This window comes from Dermacentor andersoni, chromosome 2 (assembly GCF_023375885.2).
Source record: "Dermacentor andersoni chromosome 2, qqDerAnde1_hic_scaffold, whole genome shotgun sequence".
NCBI classification, from domain to species: Eukaryota; Metazoa; Arthropoda; class Arachnida; order Ixodida; family Ixodidae; genus Dermacentor; species Dermacentor andersoni.
This window is the reverse complement of record NC_092815.1, coordinates 137,882,339-137,901,402: the sequence shown is the minus strand read 5'-3', so window position 1 is coordinate 137,901,402 and position 19,064 is coordinate 137,882,339. Positions and strand designations below refer to the sequence as shown.

General features: G+C 47.5%; 1 protein-coding gene across 1 annotated transcript in view; it reads left to right on the top strand.

Annotated features, from left to right (window-relative positions):
• The window catches only part of LOC129387519 (uncharacterized), a 64,216-nt gene extending 51,129 nt beyond the window's left edge, over positions 1-13,087 (top strand). Inside the window, exon 6 of the mRNA XM_055076495.1 lies at positions 12,945-13,087. Within this exon, the coding sequence (XP_054932470.1) occupies positions 12,945-13,067 (123 nt within the window). The 3' untranslated portion in view covers positions 13,068-13,087. The remainder of the gene's footprint in view (positions 1-12,944) is intronic.
• Positions 13,088-19,064: the final 5,977 nt, after the last annotated feature.

Below are 19,064 nucleotides of genomic sequence, written 5' to 3'. Positions count from 1 at the left end.
CTAAAGGATGGAATCCTTTATATCCTTTAGATAAAATCTCTTCAGATAGAGATTTTATTTAGATCCACTGCAGGAGGTACGCTAGTTCCCTTCGCTTACTTCCCACTGCAGGACGCGTGCTAGTTCCCTCCTTCGCTTACTCTTGGCTTGCAATAGTTGACTCCATCTTATGCATGTAAATTTGTTTATCGCGTATCTGCTTTATTACAGAGGAACGAGCAATATGCACTGTTTGGAGAAAGAAGACGACGACGAGTTGGTCGAAGCCTTGTGCCTGCATTGCCCGAGCTCTGTGATCTCTCTGAGGGATTCATTAATTAAACCAGGACGCCTCTCAACACTCCTTACAATTCCCCTCGTAACCCTGATATATCCGTTGTGTTTGAACCAATTATATTCTTCGAAGAGATCAGTGTTCATCTGTTCTACACATACTGCATGACCTGTCAAGCTCCATCCGTTGCTATTAATCCGAAATGCAGTATTGTTACGCCCAAGAAAGGCGTTTATTGACAAGCCAGGTAGAGTTAGACGCGACCGCCTTGATCAGCTGGGCGCCTATCGAGATTCGCCTAGCCAGCTGCACGTCGTCTTCTTTGTGCACCTGTCTTAAATTGGATGCCCCACATAGCGTAGAGGCGTAAACCCACTGCGCACGTAAGAGTGTCACATTTGCCTCCGCGTAGAAGCCCCCCCCCCCTTCCCGGGCAAGTCAAACAGGCTGTCGAGAAATACAGGGCTTGAAACGGGCGGCATGCGAAAGTTCAATCTTTGCCGACCGTCGGTCATTTCATGTGAGCGGTCCAATGCGGTAGTCTAATTGGGCCAGCAGTTTTTCACATAATCCACGTTTTCTTGTTAGTTTGCAAAGCTACACTTAGCCGCTAGTGTTATCTATCACGTGTCAGCGTCGGCCGTGGTAGCGTGCCATCGAGCTGTCTTTTGAAGGAAGAGTGCGAAAGAAGCACGTCATCGGGCCTCTTCAGCAAGACGGTCTCGGATATACTAAGATTTTCGTGGCTTGAAAACGGGAAGATAGTGTCCAGTGTATAAGGAGGCCGGCGAGAATAAATAAGTAATAAGAGACTGTAGACCGTAATTTCGTGCTGTGAGGTGTTAAATGCGTACGTAATTAAAGGTAGCATGCTGTCCCAGTTCTTATAATCTGACGCGACATGCATAGACAGCATGCTAGTAAGAGTTTTCTTAATGCATTCCGTAAGGCTATTTGATTGTGGATGGTACGGGGTGGAATGTCAAAAACTTGAAGCACACAGGCGAAGCATCTCCTCGACCACGTCTGCAGTGAACTGGTGCCCACGATCGCTCATGATCACTGGGAAGTCCATGTAGGAGAATGACAAAACGCAGCAGAAAAATACGCACTTCGGTTTCAGTAGCAGATGGTATCGCAGCTGTCTCACAGTAGCGTGTCAAGTGATTGGCGAACACGACAATACAGCGATTCCTATCAGATGACCGAGGGAAAGGACCGAGGACGTCGATGCCGACTTGTTCAAACGGAGTGCTGGGAGGTGGCACTGGATGTCGACCAGGAGAAGCACTCGTAAGACGCTTGTGATGTTAACACTCGCTGCAACTGGACACGTACTGGCCGGTCGTCTGGAGCATTTTAGGCCAGTAGAACCTTTCGTGAACGCGGTAGAGCGTTCGTGCAGATCTGGGACCGTCATGTATTGCGTGCAAGGTGGAGACACAGAGACTCTCCGGGACCACCAGAAGATATCGTGAGCCTATAGCAGAATACCTTTTTTTGTACAGAACCCCATCACGGACGCAGAAACAACTGGATGGTGCTGGTTTCCCTGCAGTAGTGAGAAGTGCCTCTAAAGTTCTGTATTTTTGTTGCCAGACCTTGAAGATATTTGTGTGAGGAAATCCTGGCTCCAGTAATGCGAGACATCGGTCGAAGTTGTCCGCGTCGCAGTCCGTAGTTGGAAGCGGCACGGGCGAGGCAGTCAGCGTCGGTGTGCCGTCGGTCGCTTTTATAAGGAAGGGTAAAGTCATATTCCTGTAAACGGAATGTCCAACGCGCAAGCCGGCCCGACGGATCACGGAGATTAACCAGCTAGCAGAGAGAATGATGATCCGTCATCACGATGAAGGGGCGCCCGTACAGGTATGACCGGAAGCACTGTACTGCCAAAATTGCTGGAAGATAGTTTTGCTCTGTGACGGTATATTTGCGCTCAGACTTACTTAAAGAGCGACTCGCATAGGTGGCGACGTGTTCTTTGGTGTCGACGCGTTGAATAAGGACCGCGCCGATGCCAATACCGTTAGCATCTGTACGAACTTCTGTGGGAGCAGTATGGTCGAAGTGTCGGAAAATGGGATGGAACGTGAGAAGAAACTTCAGCTCACGAAAACTAGCCTCACAGTCAGGGGTCCATTCAAAGGGAACGCTCTTCTGGAAGAGGCCTGTCAGCGGATACGCGGTGTTAGCAAATCCACGAATAAACCGGCGGGAGTATCAGCAAAGCACCAGAAGACTGCGTAGATCTTTTACATGGCGAGGTTGCTTGAAGCTTCCACAGTATCATTGATCGCTGGATCGGGTCGTACGGCGTTCTTATCTACTAGATGGCCCAGAACCAGTGCTTGGCGCTCTCCAAAATGACATTTCTTCGAGTTGAGGAGCACCCTTGCATTTCCCAAGCAGTCTAGCACAAGATCGAGACGCGCGTTTTGCTCACTGAACGTGTACCCGAAAATCACTACATCATCTGGATGGCGCATGCATACTTCCTACTTCAAACCACGCAGGATGCTGTCCATAAAGCGTTCGAAAGTTCTAGGCGTATTACAGAGCCCGAATGGCATCACATTAAATTAAAGAAAGTCCATCTGGTGTTACAAATGCTGTTTTCTGCTTGTCTTCCTTGTGCATAGGAATTTGCCAGTACGCTGACCTCAAGTCAACACAGGAAAAGTGAGACGCTGATGAAAGGAAGTCGATAGCATCATCTATACGCCGAAGAGGATCTGCGTCCTTTTTAGTGATGGTGTTGAGGCGGCAGTAGTTAACAGAAAATAGTCATGTACCATCTTTATTTTTCACCAGAATCACTGCGCTGCCCACGGACTACAGGTTGCTTTGACTGCATTCTTATTCAGCATTTTGCGGCCTTGGTCATTGATCACCTTGGGCTCCGATGTTGAGATTGTACGACTTCTGTCGCGAAGGTTGGGCAGCTCCTGTATCTATGGGATCGCGTATACGAGAAGGAGGAAGCGATGGTGACCCCTCTTCCTGCGAAACAGTCCGGCATGTTTTCGTAGAATATTCGCCGCATCATGACGCTGGTTAGTGCTGACTGACGTGTTCACCATAGTTAGGGTGGAGGAGTGTGCAGCAGGGGGGGGGGGGGGGGGGAGGTGGCATGGATTAACGAAATGGCGTTCATCCGTAGAATCAGGGGCCTCTGTAAGAATGGCGAGTGACAGCTATTTATCGTCATGACTAGCCGCGAGTTTCAGACCCTGCGGTAGTATTGCAGGTTCAATGGAACAACTTGCGTTCCGTAAGCTAGTGCGTCCCTGAACAACTGACAGCGTGCAATAGTGTATCAGCACATTCCTCTTGATGTAGCTCAGATGAGCGGGCACCACTGTAGCATGAAACGTTCCGTCGGCGGTAGCTAAACAGGCGACTGAAACACACATTGCGAATAACGGAGGCACAACTGTACCCCTGGATACACAAAGCACGCTTTCGTGATACGGCGGGCCTTCCATAAATGCAGCAGAAAAGCTCGTACCTACATTTATTGCTCCCGTTCTGCAGCCGACAATGACACCGCACAGCTTCAAAAAATCAAGGCCCAGGATTACGTATTCCGTAGAATGAGGTAGAACAGCGAACTCTGCGTTAAATATTTTACCACCCAAGATAACTTCTACATTGCACACCCCGACAGGATAAACTCCCCGCTCACTCCGCGAAACGCATCGGCACGGTCCCAGCGAAACATCACTTTTCGTCCTAGGAGGCTTTTAAATGCAAGACTCATCACTGAAACCGTTGTTCCCCTGTCCACTAAAGCCAGTGATGAAACTCCGTCAATTAGTTCAGTCGCCTTATTCCTAACATACAAATGGGTGGAGGTATCTCTGTCGACGTCGAAGATTGTCCAGCGACCTCACCTCCAACGGACGCGCTGGCTAGTTTTCCCGAAGTGACGACGGGTAGCGACACCGCGGAGACGGCGACCGGCTTACGCGAAGAGCGGGTGGTGGTGTCAAGCTGTGACACCACCACCACGTGTCAAGCTGTGACACCACGGATGCTGGAGAACGTTTCGTTCCGCAGCGGCTCCGGGCGCTGGTGAGGCAATTTTCTTGGATATGTGTGCGAGGGAGAATAGGTTGCGCCAAGTGGAGCGCGGTACCGCCTAGGTATCGCCGATCGGTCAAGCCTCGGTGGCTGCGCCGATTGCAGGACCTGGCAATGTCACCCAAGTCGCCACAGCTACAGCACACAGGCAAACAACGATCGAAGAACTGCTTTTCGGAGCGCTCAGACTAGGGGGGGGGGGGGGGGGGGAGCTGAGTGAAGTGGCTGAGCCTGCTGCAGAGGAGGAACGGTCGGTCTGCGTGTAAATCGGCCGGGGCGAGGGTGTTCTCCAAGTCAGTGTTCGGGAGTAAATGTGCCCTCACGTGGCCATGAAGCTCCTCTGTGGTTGACGTCTGTGACACATACCACCGGTTGCCACGAAGCGCACGGTGGTGCAGGTACCATGTGTTGCGGCGAATAAACATCAGTTTGTTGCAAAACGTTGGGCGCAAGTACCTAGTGTCGCAGCAGTTCTTCACGCACGAGCTCCCGCATAGTAGACGAAAGATCGGCGGACAGGCTCTCATTGATGCTGGCAACAGTTGTCACTTTCGCCAGGCGTCCACATTATGGCGCATTACGACGTGTCTTCAACGTCTCAAACGTATGGCAGTGACGTACGGCATATGAGACGGAATCAACGTGTTCGCTGCTTATCAGGAAATTGTAGACATCTGCACTTCCTTTCAGATGTCCGACTCGGTCTTCCGCAGACATCTGTGAATTCGCTATTTTGTATAGCGTGACGATCACTTCTATGTATGTAGTGCACGTTTCTCTAGGAGCTTGAACTCTGAGCTTGTATTCGCTCCGTGCGATTCTATTTGGCGTAGCAATCACGAAAACACTTCTTAATTTCCTTAACGAAGCGTTCCCACTTCCTTAGGCAGTCTTCGTGGTTTTCGTACCACATCAGCTCTGTCTCACTCAGAAAGAGTACGACATATTCAAGCTGAGTGCCAGTCCCAACGGTTGTAGCGGCTTACCTTGGCGTAGTGCGTCGGCCACTTGTCGACATCCTTGCCAGCTTGACCCGCGAACCAGCCTGGTTCCATGTGGTGCTGCAAAGGTCCAACCGGCGCTGACCTTTGAGCACGTACAACTACAGCTGGCGTTTGTCCACCTCCGTTCTGAGCCACGGGGAAGGTCATTGGCAAGAGACCGGCAAGACAGCGGCTCCGGCGGAGTTCTAGGTGTTGCGACTCCGTGGTACGTTGCCTCGTACCCCGCACACTCCACCACTCTGTTACGCCCACGAAAGGCGTTTATTGACACGCCAGGTAGTCAGACGCGACGGCCTTGATCGGCTGAGCGCCTATCAAGATCGTTGCTGTTGACTCAAAACATGGCTCGTACCTACAGGGGTGATAGGCCACACTGGGTTGACTGAAAAATTATTCTAATAAAATATGAAAAGGTGGTAAAGGTATACATCTAAAACGAACCATTAGGCAACTAAATGCTAACAGAAATTTATGGAGGGTCTATACATAAATTTAGGATACAATGAAAATACAGTTAAGCATCCTACAGTTGGTACCTTAGCAGCGAAACTTTCCTGACGCTTCAATGAGCTTATGTATAGCAGTAATCATTGACCCTTGGCTTGTGCCTAATTGACAGGCGCCAAAGGACAAGATGTTTGGTGTAGTAAGCGCGAACTCCAGCTTACTAGTTGGAAATAAGAGGAACATTCTGAGAATGGAGGAGAAGCGGCGGTAAGAAAAAAATGAATGGTCCACAGTTTCTGGCTCATTGCAAAAAGAACAGAGATTAGTTATGGATAAACCAGATCAATGGAGGTAAAAATTTAGGCGGGGAATTCTACAGCGGAAGCTTGTGAATGTCACAACGCATTGTCGTGAAAAGCATTTGATCATGTTCCACAGGAAATTTAGGTGTCGGAAATACCTGCGGGAGTTAGGGATGAAAAATTACAATTTAAAATTAAAGGATGTTTAAATCTAGCTCCTCTTCTAAAAGCGAAACCAGAAAGAATATTTAAGACTGGCCCATTTAGTGATGAGGATGCGAGCGAGTCGGCGGTTGAATTAATAAGATTATTTTATTGACCGGGGACCCAGACAGAGCGGGCTTCAGACAAATTGTTCGGGGCAAGCGTGAAAAATATACTCGAAAGGTGTCACGATTAGTAGAAGTAAATGAGTACCAACCGAAAGCGCATCAGTAACAACTATTACTTAAGAATTCTGTGTACCCAATTTTCTCATAGCTAGAATAACTGCCTCAAATTGTGCAAGAAATATTGGAGTATAATCAGAGAGGGGGCGATCAAAAGACCTATTAAGCTTATATGAAAAATATGCCAACACCGGCCTTCTCTACATTTTGTGTGGCATCCGTAGAAATAACGAAGTGAAACGGAAGTTTACTGGATGATCTGGAAGGAGACCTTTAAGTATGCGCGCTGGAAGGCGTTGTGCGGGTTGCCAAAAAATGGCATCGAAAATCAGTTTCACCTTTAACTAATTAGTTTTTGGAGAAATCAGGCACGGTAGCCGAACATCAAGTTTTGATAAGAGCGTCTAAACAAACACAACTTGTGGTTGATGATAACGGCGCCAATGGGTTCTGAAAAATGAATCGGGGGAATTGATGAAGATGGTTTGCAAACTGGAGAGGGGTGCGTCGTATAGCTTCAGAAAAGTCAGGACAGTAAGTTGCTTAAACGTGGACTCTAGCGGAAGGATTCCAGCCTCCAGATAAAGCACGTCGTTAGCCAAAAAACGTGGCAGCCCAAGACACAGACGCAGCGCTTGCCTTTCTATTAGTATTAAGGGTCGAAGCTTGTATGCAGCACATCCTGAAAAAAGGACACAGTCGAATTCGAGAGTTGGGCGGACATAAAGGTTATAAATCAACAACGTAGCCTTTCGCATACCTGTCTTTTTATTACTGAAACGGCGCAGGAATGCCATTGCACGCTCTCCTTTATTACCATTTGTTTCGATTTGTTGCTGCCAGTTTAGCGTACCATCGTATGTTATCCCTAAGTACTTAAAAGCTAGAACTTGGGGTATCGGCTCATTTCGACAATGAAGAGTAATCAAAACGGGATTTGTCAATGGAAACACAAATAACGAGCATTTCTCGACGTCAAGGGAAAAACACAGTCCGTCCAACCAGGACTCGAGTGCAAACAAATAAGACTGCAAACTTTGGTGTAACATATTGATATCTCGTGATGAGAAGAAAAATGCAGTATCGTCAGCATAGAGATAATGTTGCACATCCTGATGAACTGGGATAGATGGTAACAAAATATTGAAAAAAAGCGAAGAAAGAACAAATCCCTGTTGTACGCCCCTCGTCTGTTTATACATACCTTATGTAACCCCATCTATGAAGCAAATGAATTGTCACAAAATGTGAAATAAAAGCGAAGAAAGAACAGATACCTGTGGTATGCCTCTCGTCTATTTATATGTACCCGATGTAAGCCCATCTTTGAAGGAAAAGAATTGTCTATCTGAAAGCAACTCTTCTATCGAGGCCACTACGTAGGCTGGAACAGCACAGCTCGCTAATCTAGAAATTAAAATTCCGCGCTGGACACTGTCATATGGTTTCGCTATGTCTAAAGTTACCAAAGCTGAAAATTCTCCTGACAGTCCTGCAAGTCGAATGCGGCTTTCTGAATCAACGTGAGCTGATCATATGGAACATGAGGCCTAAATCCTATTTGTCTCAAGCACAGAATACCGTGGGAAGAAGTGAATTCATTGAGCCGGACATGAATTACTTTTTTTAAATTATTTTGGCTAGATTCGCAGTAAGGCCAAATGGTCAAAAGTTGTCCAAGACGTATCCGAGGTTTTGATTTTTAAGTAAAAGCACAATTTTTGCACTTTTCTAAGAGGCCGGGAATCATGTATATTGAAGTCAACAGTTGACTATATTCAAAAGCTCATTAGGGAAAGAGTTAAATAAGTTTCATTATAGCTGTTGTGATACGGTCTGGTCCAGGAGCCGATTGTGTGCAGTTAAAATGACATCGGAAAATTCCGTTATGGTTACTTCTACAAATTCATATGTCCAACTATTAAGCCTCCTATGTCTAGGAAATTGCGAAAAGCGTGCTTGAAGCCTTTCAGCGATAGCATCTAGTGAATCCGCCGCTTCTTGGGGTGATAGAACAGCGGAATGTGATTTACTGCTCCGTAATATTTTCTGCCCAGTAAAAACCTAAACAGTGTCGATCTTCTTTCTTGTTTTGACGAAGATGGATGCAGTTCGTTTTTGTATTCATCTTTTACTTTGGCCACAGTTCTTTTAAACAGAGCTGCATAGAATTTATAGTCAATACAATTTTTTGGTGAATGATTGTGTTGGAGACTTTTCCATCCTGCTTTTCTTCGCCTGTAAGCCCATGTACCTGCTTCATTCCACCCAGATGAGTTTGAAGGCGAGTTGCCAGACATAACCGCAAACTCAGCGGGCTGAATTGCAGAATTTAAAAGTAGTACCACAAAGTCAGCCCTCCGCTGGTCATCATGAGTGGTCAACGATGATATCCCTGAACTTCTCGCTGATTTATAAGTTTTATAATTAATGAGCCGTCTTTGCCGTACAATAGGAGCCTGACGTGAAAGCATGATTTCAAATGTAATGGGTAAATGATCGCTACTTCTGCAATTCTCGAAGGTATACCACGATGAAATAGATATCTGAGCAGTCGAGAAAGTCAGGTCTAATGCTGATGAGGATCGCCCGTGTAAAAACGTCATTCTACCTGAGTTGTGACATTGAAAATTATCATTCACCCAATTCCACAACCTTTTTCTACAAACATTCGTTTTCATTCCCCAAGAAGTGAGGTGAGAAATAAAATCCCCTGCCAGGAGTATTACATTTGTACAAGTTCGGTACACTGAGTCCGGGTGATCAGTGCACTTTCCTCCGTTGGGTAATCACGCATTAACCACTGTAAGCACAATGCAACCAGGCAATAAAAAAAATCTAATCCTGAATGTTCGCAGTCTGAACACACATGTTCAAAAGAAACAGTTATTTTATGATACGTGTTTTATGAAACTAATGCTAACAGCCCGACGCCTCTACTACGGCGATCTAGACGAAATGTTCAAAAAGTATTATTGGTAAATCGGTGATGTGACGAAAGCCACGATTCTTGAAGTAAAATAACATCTGGAATTAGGCAATGAACTAGATGAAGTAGGTCAACGTAACCGGAGGAGACAGAGCGGCAATTCCATTCAAGAACTTTTACTGATACGATGGTGGTGTTAGTATGGATAACTCCACGGCAGCAGGCAACGCATCCTGCTCGTGGTAGTCACTGTTTTTCCCTTTCTCGCCTTAGATTGAGGAGAATCAGGCGGAGACAGTGGGGAACTCTTGCGTCAATTGTCAATGGTTCCAAGCCTCATGTGTCCAAATGAGACGCTGGGCCCCACAGTCGAAGATAGCGGAGTACACACGGAAGTATCATACCCAATTTCTGTCGGACTGCCAAAGGTGGTTTGTTTTGAATGTTAAGCAGAAGTACTATTTAATAGCAGAACAGCATAAGAGTGCGATTGTAAGAGGCTGTTGAATTTGGCCAGTTAGCATCTCGGTAATACATTCGGCAAACATATTGAAGAGACGCTCTATAACTACTGTAATTGCTTTGTCAATAGGTGCATCTCGGTAATACATTCGGCATACGTATTGAAGAGATACTCTATAACTTCTGTCATTGCTTTGTCAATAGCTGCGACGACTACGTCCGAACTGTAGCTTATAGAGATGTGGACTGACCGTATGCAGAGGCTGCGTAACCGACGTCGCGCTCTTTAATTCCTGCTATTGCTTCCGCACAGGAACAATGGCGTTTCTCTGCAATCTCCAGCGCCTGAATCACACGGCTTCGCGCGGGACAATTATCCGTAGCATTATGCATTCCTTCGCACAAGCAACACCTTGGTGGATCTACGTCGCAGGTTGATGAGGAGTGAGAGCCGCCACAGTTGCAGCATCTCGCTGAAGATCTGCAGGCGTTCGCACTGTGTCGATATCTCCAGCAGTTTCAGCACTGCAGTGGTCTAGGTGTCAACGCCTCCACTCTGAATAAATACGGCCATACCTCAGTCGGACGCATTAAACCGGCGAACGATACATTAACGCTCTCAGTTGGAACTCGGTTACCACCCACTGACCTATTGCATCTGTAGACAGAAACAACACTCACCACAGATAGCATCCTCAAGAAAGCCTTATGCCCTTAACGCATGCAAGGTAACGTGGCACGAAAGCACGGACCGCGAATATCGTGCAGTTAAGCAAATCATTGAGGCACTGGACATCAGCCGACTTACACAGAATGCCAGTCTTAACAAAACGCCTCCTCCGAGTTGTCAATGAAATGTTCTGCTATAGAACGCAGATTCTCCTGGAAACTTTCCAATTCAGTCAGCCGAATGGATCGACCATCTGTGGGAACGAGCGCCAAAGCCAAGGTATTCACCCCAATTCCGAAGGAAACCGACTCAGTGGGACGACGAGCTGACCAGAGCGCGCCCTGGCTGTGACCGGAGACCGGCATTCACGGTCCCTGGAAAAGGAAGGAAGAAAACGCAACAACCTATAGCAGGAACAAAGCACTACAATCAGTTAAAATGTGGCCGATCCCCACTCCGACTCGAGACAAGAGGAAACGAGGCGTTCGATTGAGCTTCTGTCACTGTGCTGTTGGCGACCGTTTGAGAGCACTCGCAGGTCTGCACTTGGCCCATCACGCCCCCTTCCTAGATTCAGCTAGCCAGCCGCACGTCCTCTTCTTCCTTCACCTGTCTTGAATGTCCCAGTAAACCGACTAACCATTAAAGTGAACCATTAGCATTTATCCACGTTTCTTTCTACTCTCAGCCATACGGCAGTCCTGCTATTTACGTTAGGCCTACCATTCTCTGGTACATCTCACATTGATGGCACATTCCGTAGTTTAATTATTCTGTTGTAGCCCAAGGTGTTGTCTTACAGATTAGCACTGGTGGAATGCACTGTCTACCAACATTGCTTTCTAAGGATATCCGGAAAGCGCTGCTCATGACAAGAGACATGTCCGCCATGTGGATTAGAGCCAATATTCATTCTCCTGCGGATTGTGTTCTCCTGAGATGGTACTGTGTGATCAGCCGGCCTAGGTAACCACACTTTTCTAGAACATCGAGCGGCCTACGAAAAAAAAACGCAGATCGAACGCAATGCTGAAATCCAAATGAAGCGAAGCTCGACGTAGCAGCGACGATGGATGACATGCGCACGACATCATCGCCTGTAGCTGTTAGTTCTCTCTGTCACCGATACAAATGCCATGTATGATGCCTGTGGAGGGTGTATGCACAGAGAAGTGCGTGAGATACGTCCTAAGTACGGGTAAGGCTTCCATACTCATTGTATCACAATGGCACATACCAATTCTGGGGAAGTGGTCAAGAATGGGCAGATACCCGGTTACCCAAGTTTTCTAATCGGGCACGTGTCCACTGACCCATACCCAGAGGCACAAGCCAATTAGATCACGTGCTTATCCACTACACGCGAGAAAGCCGCAAAAAGGCAAAAAGAATTATCGCTCTAAGAAAATGTCTTGTTTTTAGCTTTTAAATCAGTGAACTCAGTTCACGCGGCTGGCCTCTTCTTCTTGTCAATATCTTACATAGCGGGTCAACGTTACCAGGATATAATGGCGGTGTTGTGCCCGTACAACCAGCCCGGATTCCGAATCTACAAGATGCAAAATTTAATCTGTGAACGCCCTTTGGACAAACCTGGGGCTGCGCCGAAAGGCACGGCGCCCTAAATCTCCCTTGACAAGTCAGGATGCTGAGCCGCCAGGCAGCGGCGTCTTGAGGAGGAGCATTGGCGAGCGACATGTCCAAACGTGCAACAAAGTGCTAGACAGCCCGGCGCCGTATTTCCTTTCCCCTGGAGGGGCACCGCGCGCGGCAAATTTGAAGCGGGTGGCTAACGCGGTCGCTGGTTGGACCTCTCGGACGAACGTCGAGTGCTGGCTTTGTATTGGGCCGTTTGAGTGACAATTGTTTCCCGAGGCTTTATAAGCCCCGACGCCGCCGCCGGGAGATCGGGATCCACCGAACCACCGTGAGCCGTGTGCCGCTCTCGAGTGGAGTGAGATGTGTCACGCGTTGGAGTCTCACCGGACGTCGCCGCGCGGGAACAGTCGCGTTTGCTGTTAGCTCTCGGCCCCCGTGCCGATCCGATGTTGTCCTGTATAATGACCTGTATATGGTGTATAAAGTCCCTTTTGTTAATCTCACCGACGCCTGACTCGGAGTCCTCGCTACCAACGCTCTATCACGAAGCGGGTGACGAGCGCTACGGGACCACCTCAAAGCCGCAACAGTATGAACAGCTTCCAGCCAAACCTTTTCTAGGATCTGTGTCTCTTATTAACGCAAATTCTAGAGTCTTTCATATTAGTGCGAAATGAATCGAACAAGAGTTTATTGCGCTACCTTGTTTTTAGGCATCCATCTTTGTCAGAGTTTACGCTGTTTTCAATGTTTCTATTCTCATGCCATAACTCACTCTTTTGCAGGCATCTATCCTTTGCAGCTTGTACAGAACCTTCCAAATGTATTCGCCGGGGTCAGGCAACGCTGAGAATGAAGGTCCGCTTGTACATGTGCGACGTGCAAGCGCCGCTTCTGGGGCAAATTGACCCAGCAGTAGATGCGGAGACTGATGAATTCAGTCGATCGCACTCGCAATAAAGCTGCTGTTATGAGTGCCGCAATGTGAGAATTGTCTTTCGGTGGGGAGTGGGAGGGAACGTTGGGAGGGTAAGGTTGAAGAAAGAAGTCAGATAAGCTACGATTGCGCACAGCGCCCTAATACCCGGAAAATACTATTTTGATGCTTAACGTTTTACTCCGCGAGGCCGACTCACTGCAATGCGAATTAAGTGACCGACAGATTCGTTGCAGATGCTCAGCCTTAATTTACCCTGTAAATTCGTATTTACATATATTTTCACAACAAATGAGCACAGAAAACTGTGTCTGAGAAAAATAGTGAGAAAAACGGAAACACGAAACAATGTACAGTGCCTGACGCTTCTCCCAGCTAGAAATATAGTTTTACGATGCAAGCAGGAGCTGCTTCTATAGATACATATACGTTCTCAACGTACCAATAAAACTCAGAGTGAAAGCATGCGGCGAGTACCTAAAAAAGTCACAGGGCTGCACGGAACACGCAGCACTGTCACAGCGTAAGCTGGACGAGTGCCTCCATAGGAGCTCCATTTCCGGCAACTAGCATTATAGGGTCTTCCCGGCGAAGTCTCCTTGCGCCGTTTTCACGAGAACGAACTGAATTGTCCGCCCGCCGTCGACGGCGAGCTGCGGCTTGTACTGCTCTCTAGACAGCTGTCTGCTGCGCCCGACGTTTCCTGGTTGCAGCCGCGCACGTAGCACTACGATTCCCTTCTCCAGCAGTGGTTCCTACCTTGCGAGGGGGCGCCAGAACGTGTACCGAAGGGCAAACAGAGGTACCTAGACTACGCGGCGCACATGTCACATCACTTGACATGTGTCACGATGATGATCCTGAATCACTGGCATCCGCTTTGAAACGGCTCGGTGACAAATAGCCACCTAACTTGTTTGATTTAATCAGGCATGCCAGACAGGTTTTTTTTTATTATTCTAGGAATTTTGTACACATCTCCATAAACCTCTTTTTCTTCCTCATAACTTCTCTATCTACGTTGTACGGCTACATATGCAATTGCTACATGGCGTACCACCCGGTACAATAATGGGCAAATGCAATGGAAACTGTGGACGCATCGTCGCTACGCGGCGCGCCTCTAACCGCGTCTAAAGCCCCTTGATAACCGCGTGACTCCTCGCGCACTATGACGCTATGTTTCCGCGTCGGCCAGCAAGCAGTGGCGTGTCGCACTGGTAGAGTAGCTGACTCCAGCACAGAGTGCTCGGGTTGGATCCCGGCGGGAACCAGCTATCTTTTTTCTCATTCCTGGCGATAGCTGCGAGGGACAGCGGCGGCGGGAACAATCGCCAACCGAAACGCCTATTAGAATGAGCCTATAACAGCTCACGCTGTAAAACAGAAGTGTCAAGTGTGGCTCAGGCTGAGGGCTTACATGTAATCCGACGTAAGATGCTGCACGCGAGGTTGAAATAATGGACCCATCAGTGCAGTAATATAACTAATGTACCATCAATATCACGTTGGCTCCATTTAGCAGCTCCAGGCCTCTTTGTCTACGCAGACGACGTACAAATAGGTTTCAAATCCTGCAACCTTACAGTGTGTGAGAGACAGGTACAGCAGGGCTTAAAGAAGATGCCTAAGTGGGCAGACAAAAATGAATTTAAAATCAGCCGCCACAAAAGTTATTGTGTTCTCTTTAAAGAAAGAGAGGCCTGGTTCCAGTTCCTCTTATAGAACTGCGCGGACGAGAAATACCTGTCAACAAAGAGCACGAATTTATAGGTGTTATACTTGACTCTAGGCTTACTTTCATTCCACACATAAATTATCTTAAAGCGAAATGTCTAAAACCAATGAACTTACTTAAAATCTTATCCATCACAACATGGGGTAGCGACAGGAAGTGTTTATTAAATCGTTACAGGAGCCTAATTCGATCACGATTGGACTATGGTGCCATGGTATATCACTCTGCCGACCCGAGCGCGATAAAGATGCTAGATCCCGTCCACCATCTGGGTATCCGTCTGGCCGCTGGCGCATTTAGAACAAGCCCTGTCGAAAGTCTATACGTAGATTCAGATGAGTGGTCACTCCATTTTTAGAGAACGCACATCAGCTTCACCTATTTTCTCAAAGTGCACTCTAAGCAGGAACATCCGTGTTCCACAACTGTTAATGACTTGACGTGTGCAACACTTTTTCTCTAATAGACCCTCTATGAGACCACTTTTCTGACTGCTTGTGAGAGAACTTAGCCAAGAAATGGATCTTCCAATTCTCGAACATCACCTAATGCCTCCAGCTAAGCTATTAGTGCCCTGGGTGTGGCAGGTGATAGAATGCGATGTATCCTTTGTAGAGGTCACAAACCACGCTCCTGAGTTTGAAATCGCTATACATTTCCGTGACACTTCAATCGAAATACTCCTGCCCCGAATTCTACAGAGGCGTCAAAATCACATTCTGGGGTATTTTACGGTGCTGTTAGTACCTCTTTTTGTAAATATGATGTATTGAACCGCCTAACAAGTATGTTCTCTGCAGAAGCCTATGCAGTACTGTCTGCGCTAAAACATATAAATTAAAATTTGACAGAACAGTACCATTCACAGACTCCGTGTGTCTTCTAAAAACGTAAATGTCTTTACAAAAGCATACAAATCATGTTTTTATTGAACTATACTCAATCTTGTGCAACATTTATTTATCTCGTTGGTATTTAGTTATATGCTGGGTTCCCGAGGCCATACTGGAATAGAAGGTAATGTGCTGGCGGAAGAAATCCCCAAATCAATACCATCGCAAGGTATTCGTTCTGCAGCTGTCCCTGCCAGACATGAATCCTTTCCTATGAAACAAACTGCGAAGCCACTGGCAACGCTTGTTGAATGCTGAAACGAGCACTAAGCTTCACGTGATTAAGCTGAAGTTCGGTTTCTGGCCCCCAACTCCGAAAACACGAGGAACAGATGTCATATTCACTAGATTAAGAATAGGACACACATTTGGCTTTCATAACTTTCTCTTGACTGGTAACGAGCCTCCGGCCTGTGGTAGATGGAGTGACAGGATGATCGTCCTCTACTTCTTCCTCGAGTGTCAGGAAGCCAAAAGAGAGACAGGAAGAAACATTTTCGTCTTGCATAGCGCTATTGTGTCCCTCTTCATCCATGCTATGTTTCTTCGTAAAGAACAGCTTTTTAAGACCAAAGAAGTCCTCGCATTCTTGAATGATGTCCTGCATGTTATAAGCCCGTTAAATTCGTAGCGGATTCTTTTTCCAGAGGATACCGCTATGATAGTTGTTTTGTAAAGCAAATGCCTATACGCCGTTGTGTTTCAAGGGCTCTTGTGAGGCAGTAGTGTTCTAGCCAATTTTAGCATCTGACGTATTTCGTATATTGCATCATTCTTTCGCAACGCATTTTAATGCTCATAGTACAGGTCATTAGTCATTTCCACAATCTTATTACAGGTAGATGTCAAGCAATTTCCAGCAACTATTTGAGGCCCTTTTACGGCCACGTCCCATCAACTTCACAGAACTCTGATATCAGTCTACTGCGAACTAATTAACACCGGCATGGCGCTCTTCGGCCATACCTGGCCCTTGCGCCACGAAATATCACACAGTGATTCATTCTAACTGCGCTACACGGCCGACGTGCTTGAGGAGCGTGGCCAATAATTACCGAACTAAGTTATAATAATCGTGGGGCTTATAGGAAGCGTCGCAAACACCTCCCAGTTCGAGTCATTATCTCAAATTCACTACGCTAGGACGGCCGAGCTGTTTTTCGCCATCCACGCACAAGTCACGGTTCCGTACCGTAAAAGCCGACATTGCCTGAAATGCGTCCCAGACTATCAAACAAAATTTCTCACCTTGCCGTAGTCCAATAGTGCAGTGGTACCGTGCCGAAGTGCGCAAGGAACGCGAGAATACGCCGGGAGCCCAACAAGCACGCTACATCCAAAAGATACGGGTCGCCGAACAGGCGAACTTCACATGCGCCACCGGCCTCGCTGGCTTCGGTATCCTGGAAGGCGCATGACGCATGCATCTGTCGCGCCTGACGGCCTGGCGTGCCATTAGCTTGTTGCTAGGTCACGCAAGAAAAATAAACCGCTAAGTATAAGTTCATTTATACGCACAACTTTTTAGTCTAAGCGAGAAAGAACAAAAAAGAAATAAAACGTTATCCATAAGTTCATTTAGCATTTTTTCCCGATGTTCGCGTCAACTAACGGATGGCATTAACACTAGCCGTGACGTCTTTCCCCGTTGCTAAATTTCGCCGAGTGTCCTCTCTTGTTCAATTTCTCTATCGTATAGCTCTCGCCAAGAATTGTGCGCCGGCTGGGCGGTCGGTGCGTGCGCTTTAGCGCAAGCGACAGGCTGAATCCACTCATCCAGTAGATATAGCTAGACGGTAGGTTTGAAATCTCAAGCAAAGTCAAAGTTGACTGCTCAAGCACCGGGGCAAAGGGATGCCAGGTTAGCACGCTATAGAGAAGCTTACCGAGCGCGGAAGCCTGCCGAGATCGAAGCTACGGCCACCGCCGTTCAGCAACACGAACAAGGAGACGAAGACGAAGCTGTGGGTACAAGCAACGGCACCCACAACGAACGTTTGACAAACCACACCCTTCAGCTCGCTGCAAGCTCGACTGTGACGGCCAAGTTTCATCGCGACTTCATAGACAACACGTTCGGCAGGTTGTGTAACGGCTGTGAAAGACTGTGGCCTAAGTTTAGTGAAACACTCTGTGAATAGTCTGCAAAACTAAGCCAAACAAACCTTTCGCACGTGATGACTAGGTTTACAAGAGTTTAACCTCAGCCAATTTTTATTGATATAGCAATTATATGGACACCCCAGGCCGATTTCTGCCGTCGACGTGAGCGTCGCCGTGAGTTTACATATGAGTGAAAGTGTTCACTGAAAATGAAAGGGCGTTCTTCTGCGGCAGCTGCTACGGCGCTTCGATGTCCTCCTCGCCCGCCACTCCATCCAGAGTGGAGACAACCGCGGCGTCTTCTGCGGCTTTGGCCACGCGAATCGCGGACGCCGTAGGGAAGCGTTGCCGCGTGTCTTGAAAGCGGTCTGCGACATGGCGAAAGTACGCGCCCGCGCGGGCCTAATCTTCAAAGCGAGCCGCCATGTTTGACGAGTGCGCGTAGTGTCAGTAGCTTCGTATGCGCTGTGCTTTCGACGTTTCATCCGCGTTGAAGCGACACGCACGGAGGTCAATTGCCGGCAGCTCCTGCCGCAATTCCTAACTACAGCGTTTTCAAAGACAGTTTCCGCTGTCATCGAGCCATGTGTGTTCATTTTTACATGTGCGCGCGTGACACCGTGCTGGTTAATTTAGCTGACGAGCTAATACGTTGACGGGCCATTCGCTTTGAATCCACGATAGAATGTGTAATAAGCGCGACTCAACAAGAACGTAGACAGTAGCAGACACACAAAGTCACCGTTGTCTCCGGGTGTCTGTTTCTTTCTACGTCCTCGTTGAGTCACGCTTACGCATTCTATCATTCATTTAGTTAGTAAGCGAATGTTTACAAGTTTATACGGCCGATTAAACTACTATCCTTACTTCGTACCGCTATCTACTAATTTACTATCGCAATCGATGCTTCGCCTTTGCGGCGGAACTGCGATATTTTTTTTACTCCTGGTCAGTCGACTTGTATTGTCCATGAGATGCCGATTCTCTAAGCCGCTGGCCAGCGTCTTATTTTACTTCAATATTTCAGTGCGTTGACAAACGCTGTTTTTCGGCTTGATGAAAGCTACTTGCGCTACACTACAACCATGCACTAACGCGTAAACAAGGCTATGGAGCCTATGTTCACGGGTTCTTGAAGCCGAGCGATGCTTTCTTACAGTTTGGGCGGTATTCCTGCGCGACCACTTTTTTGGGGATACTTTAGCGAGATATGGCGTGAATAATGGCGGATGCA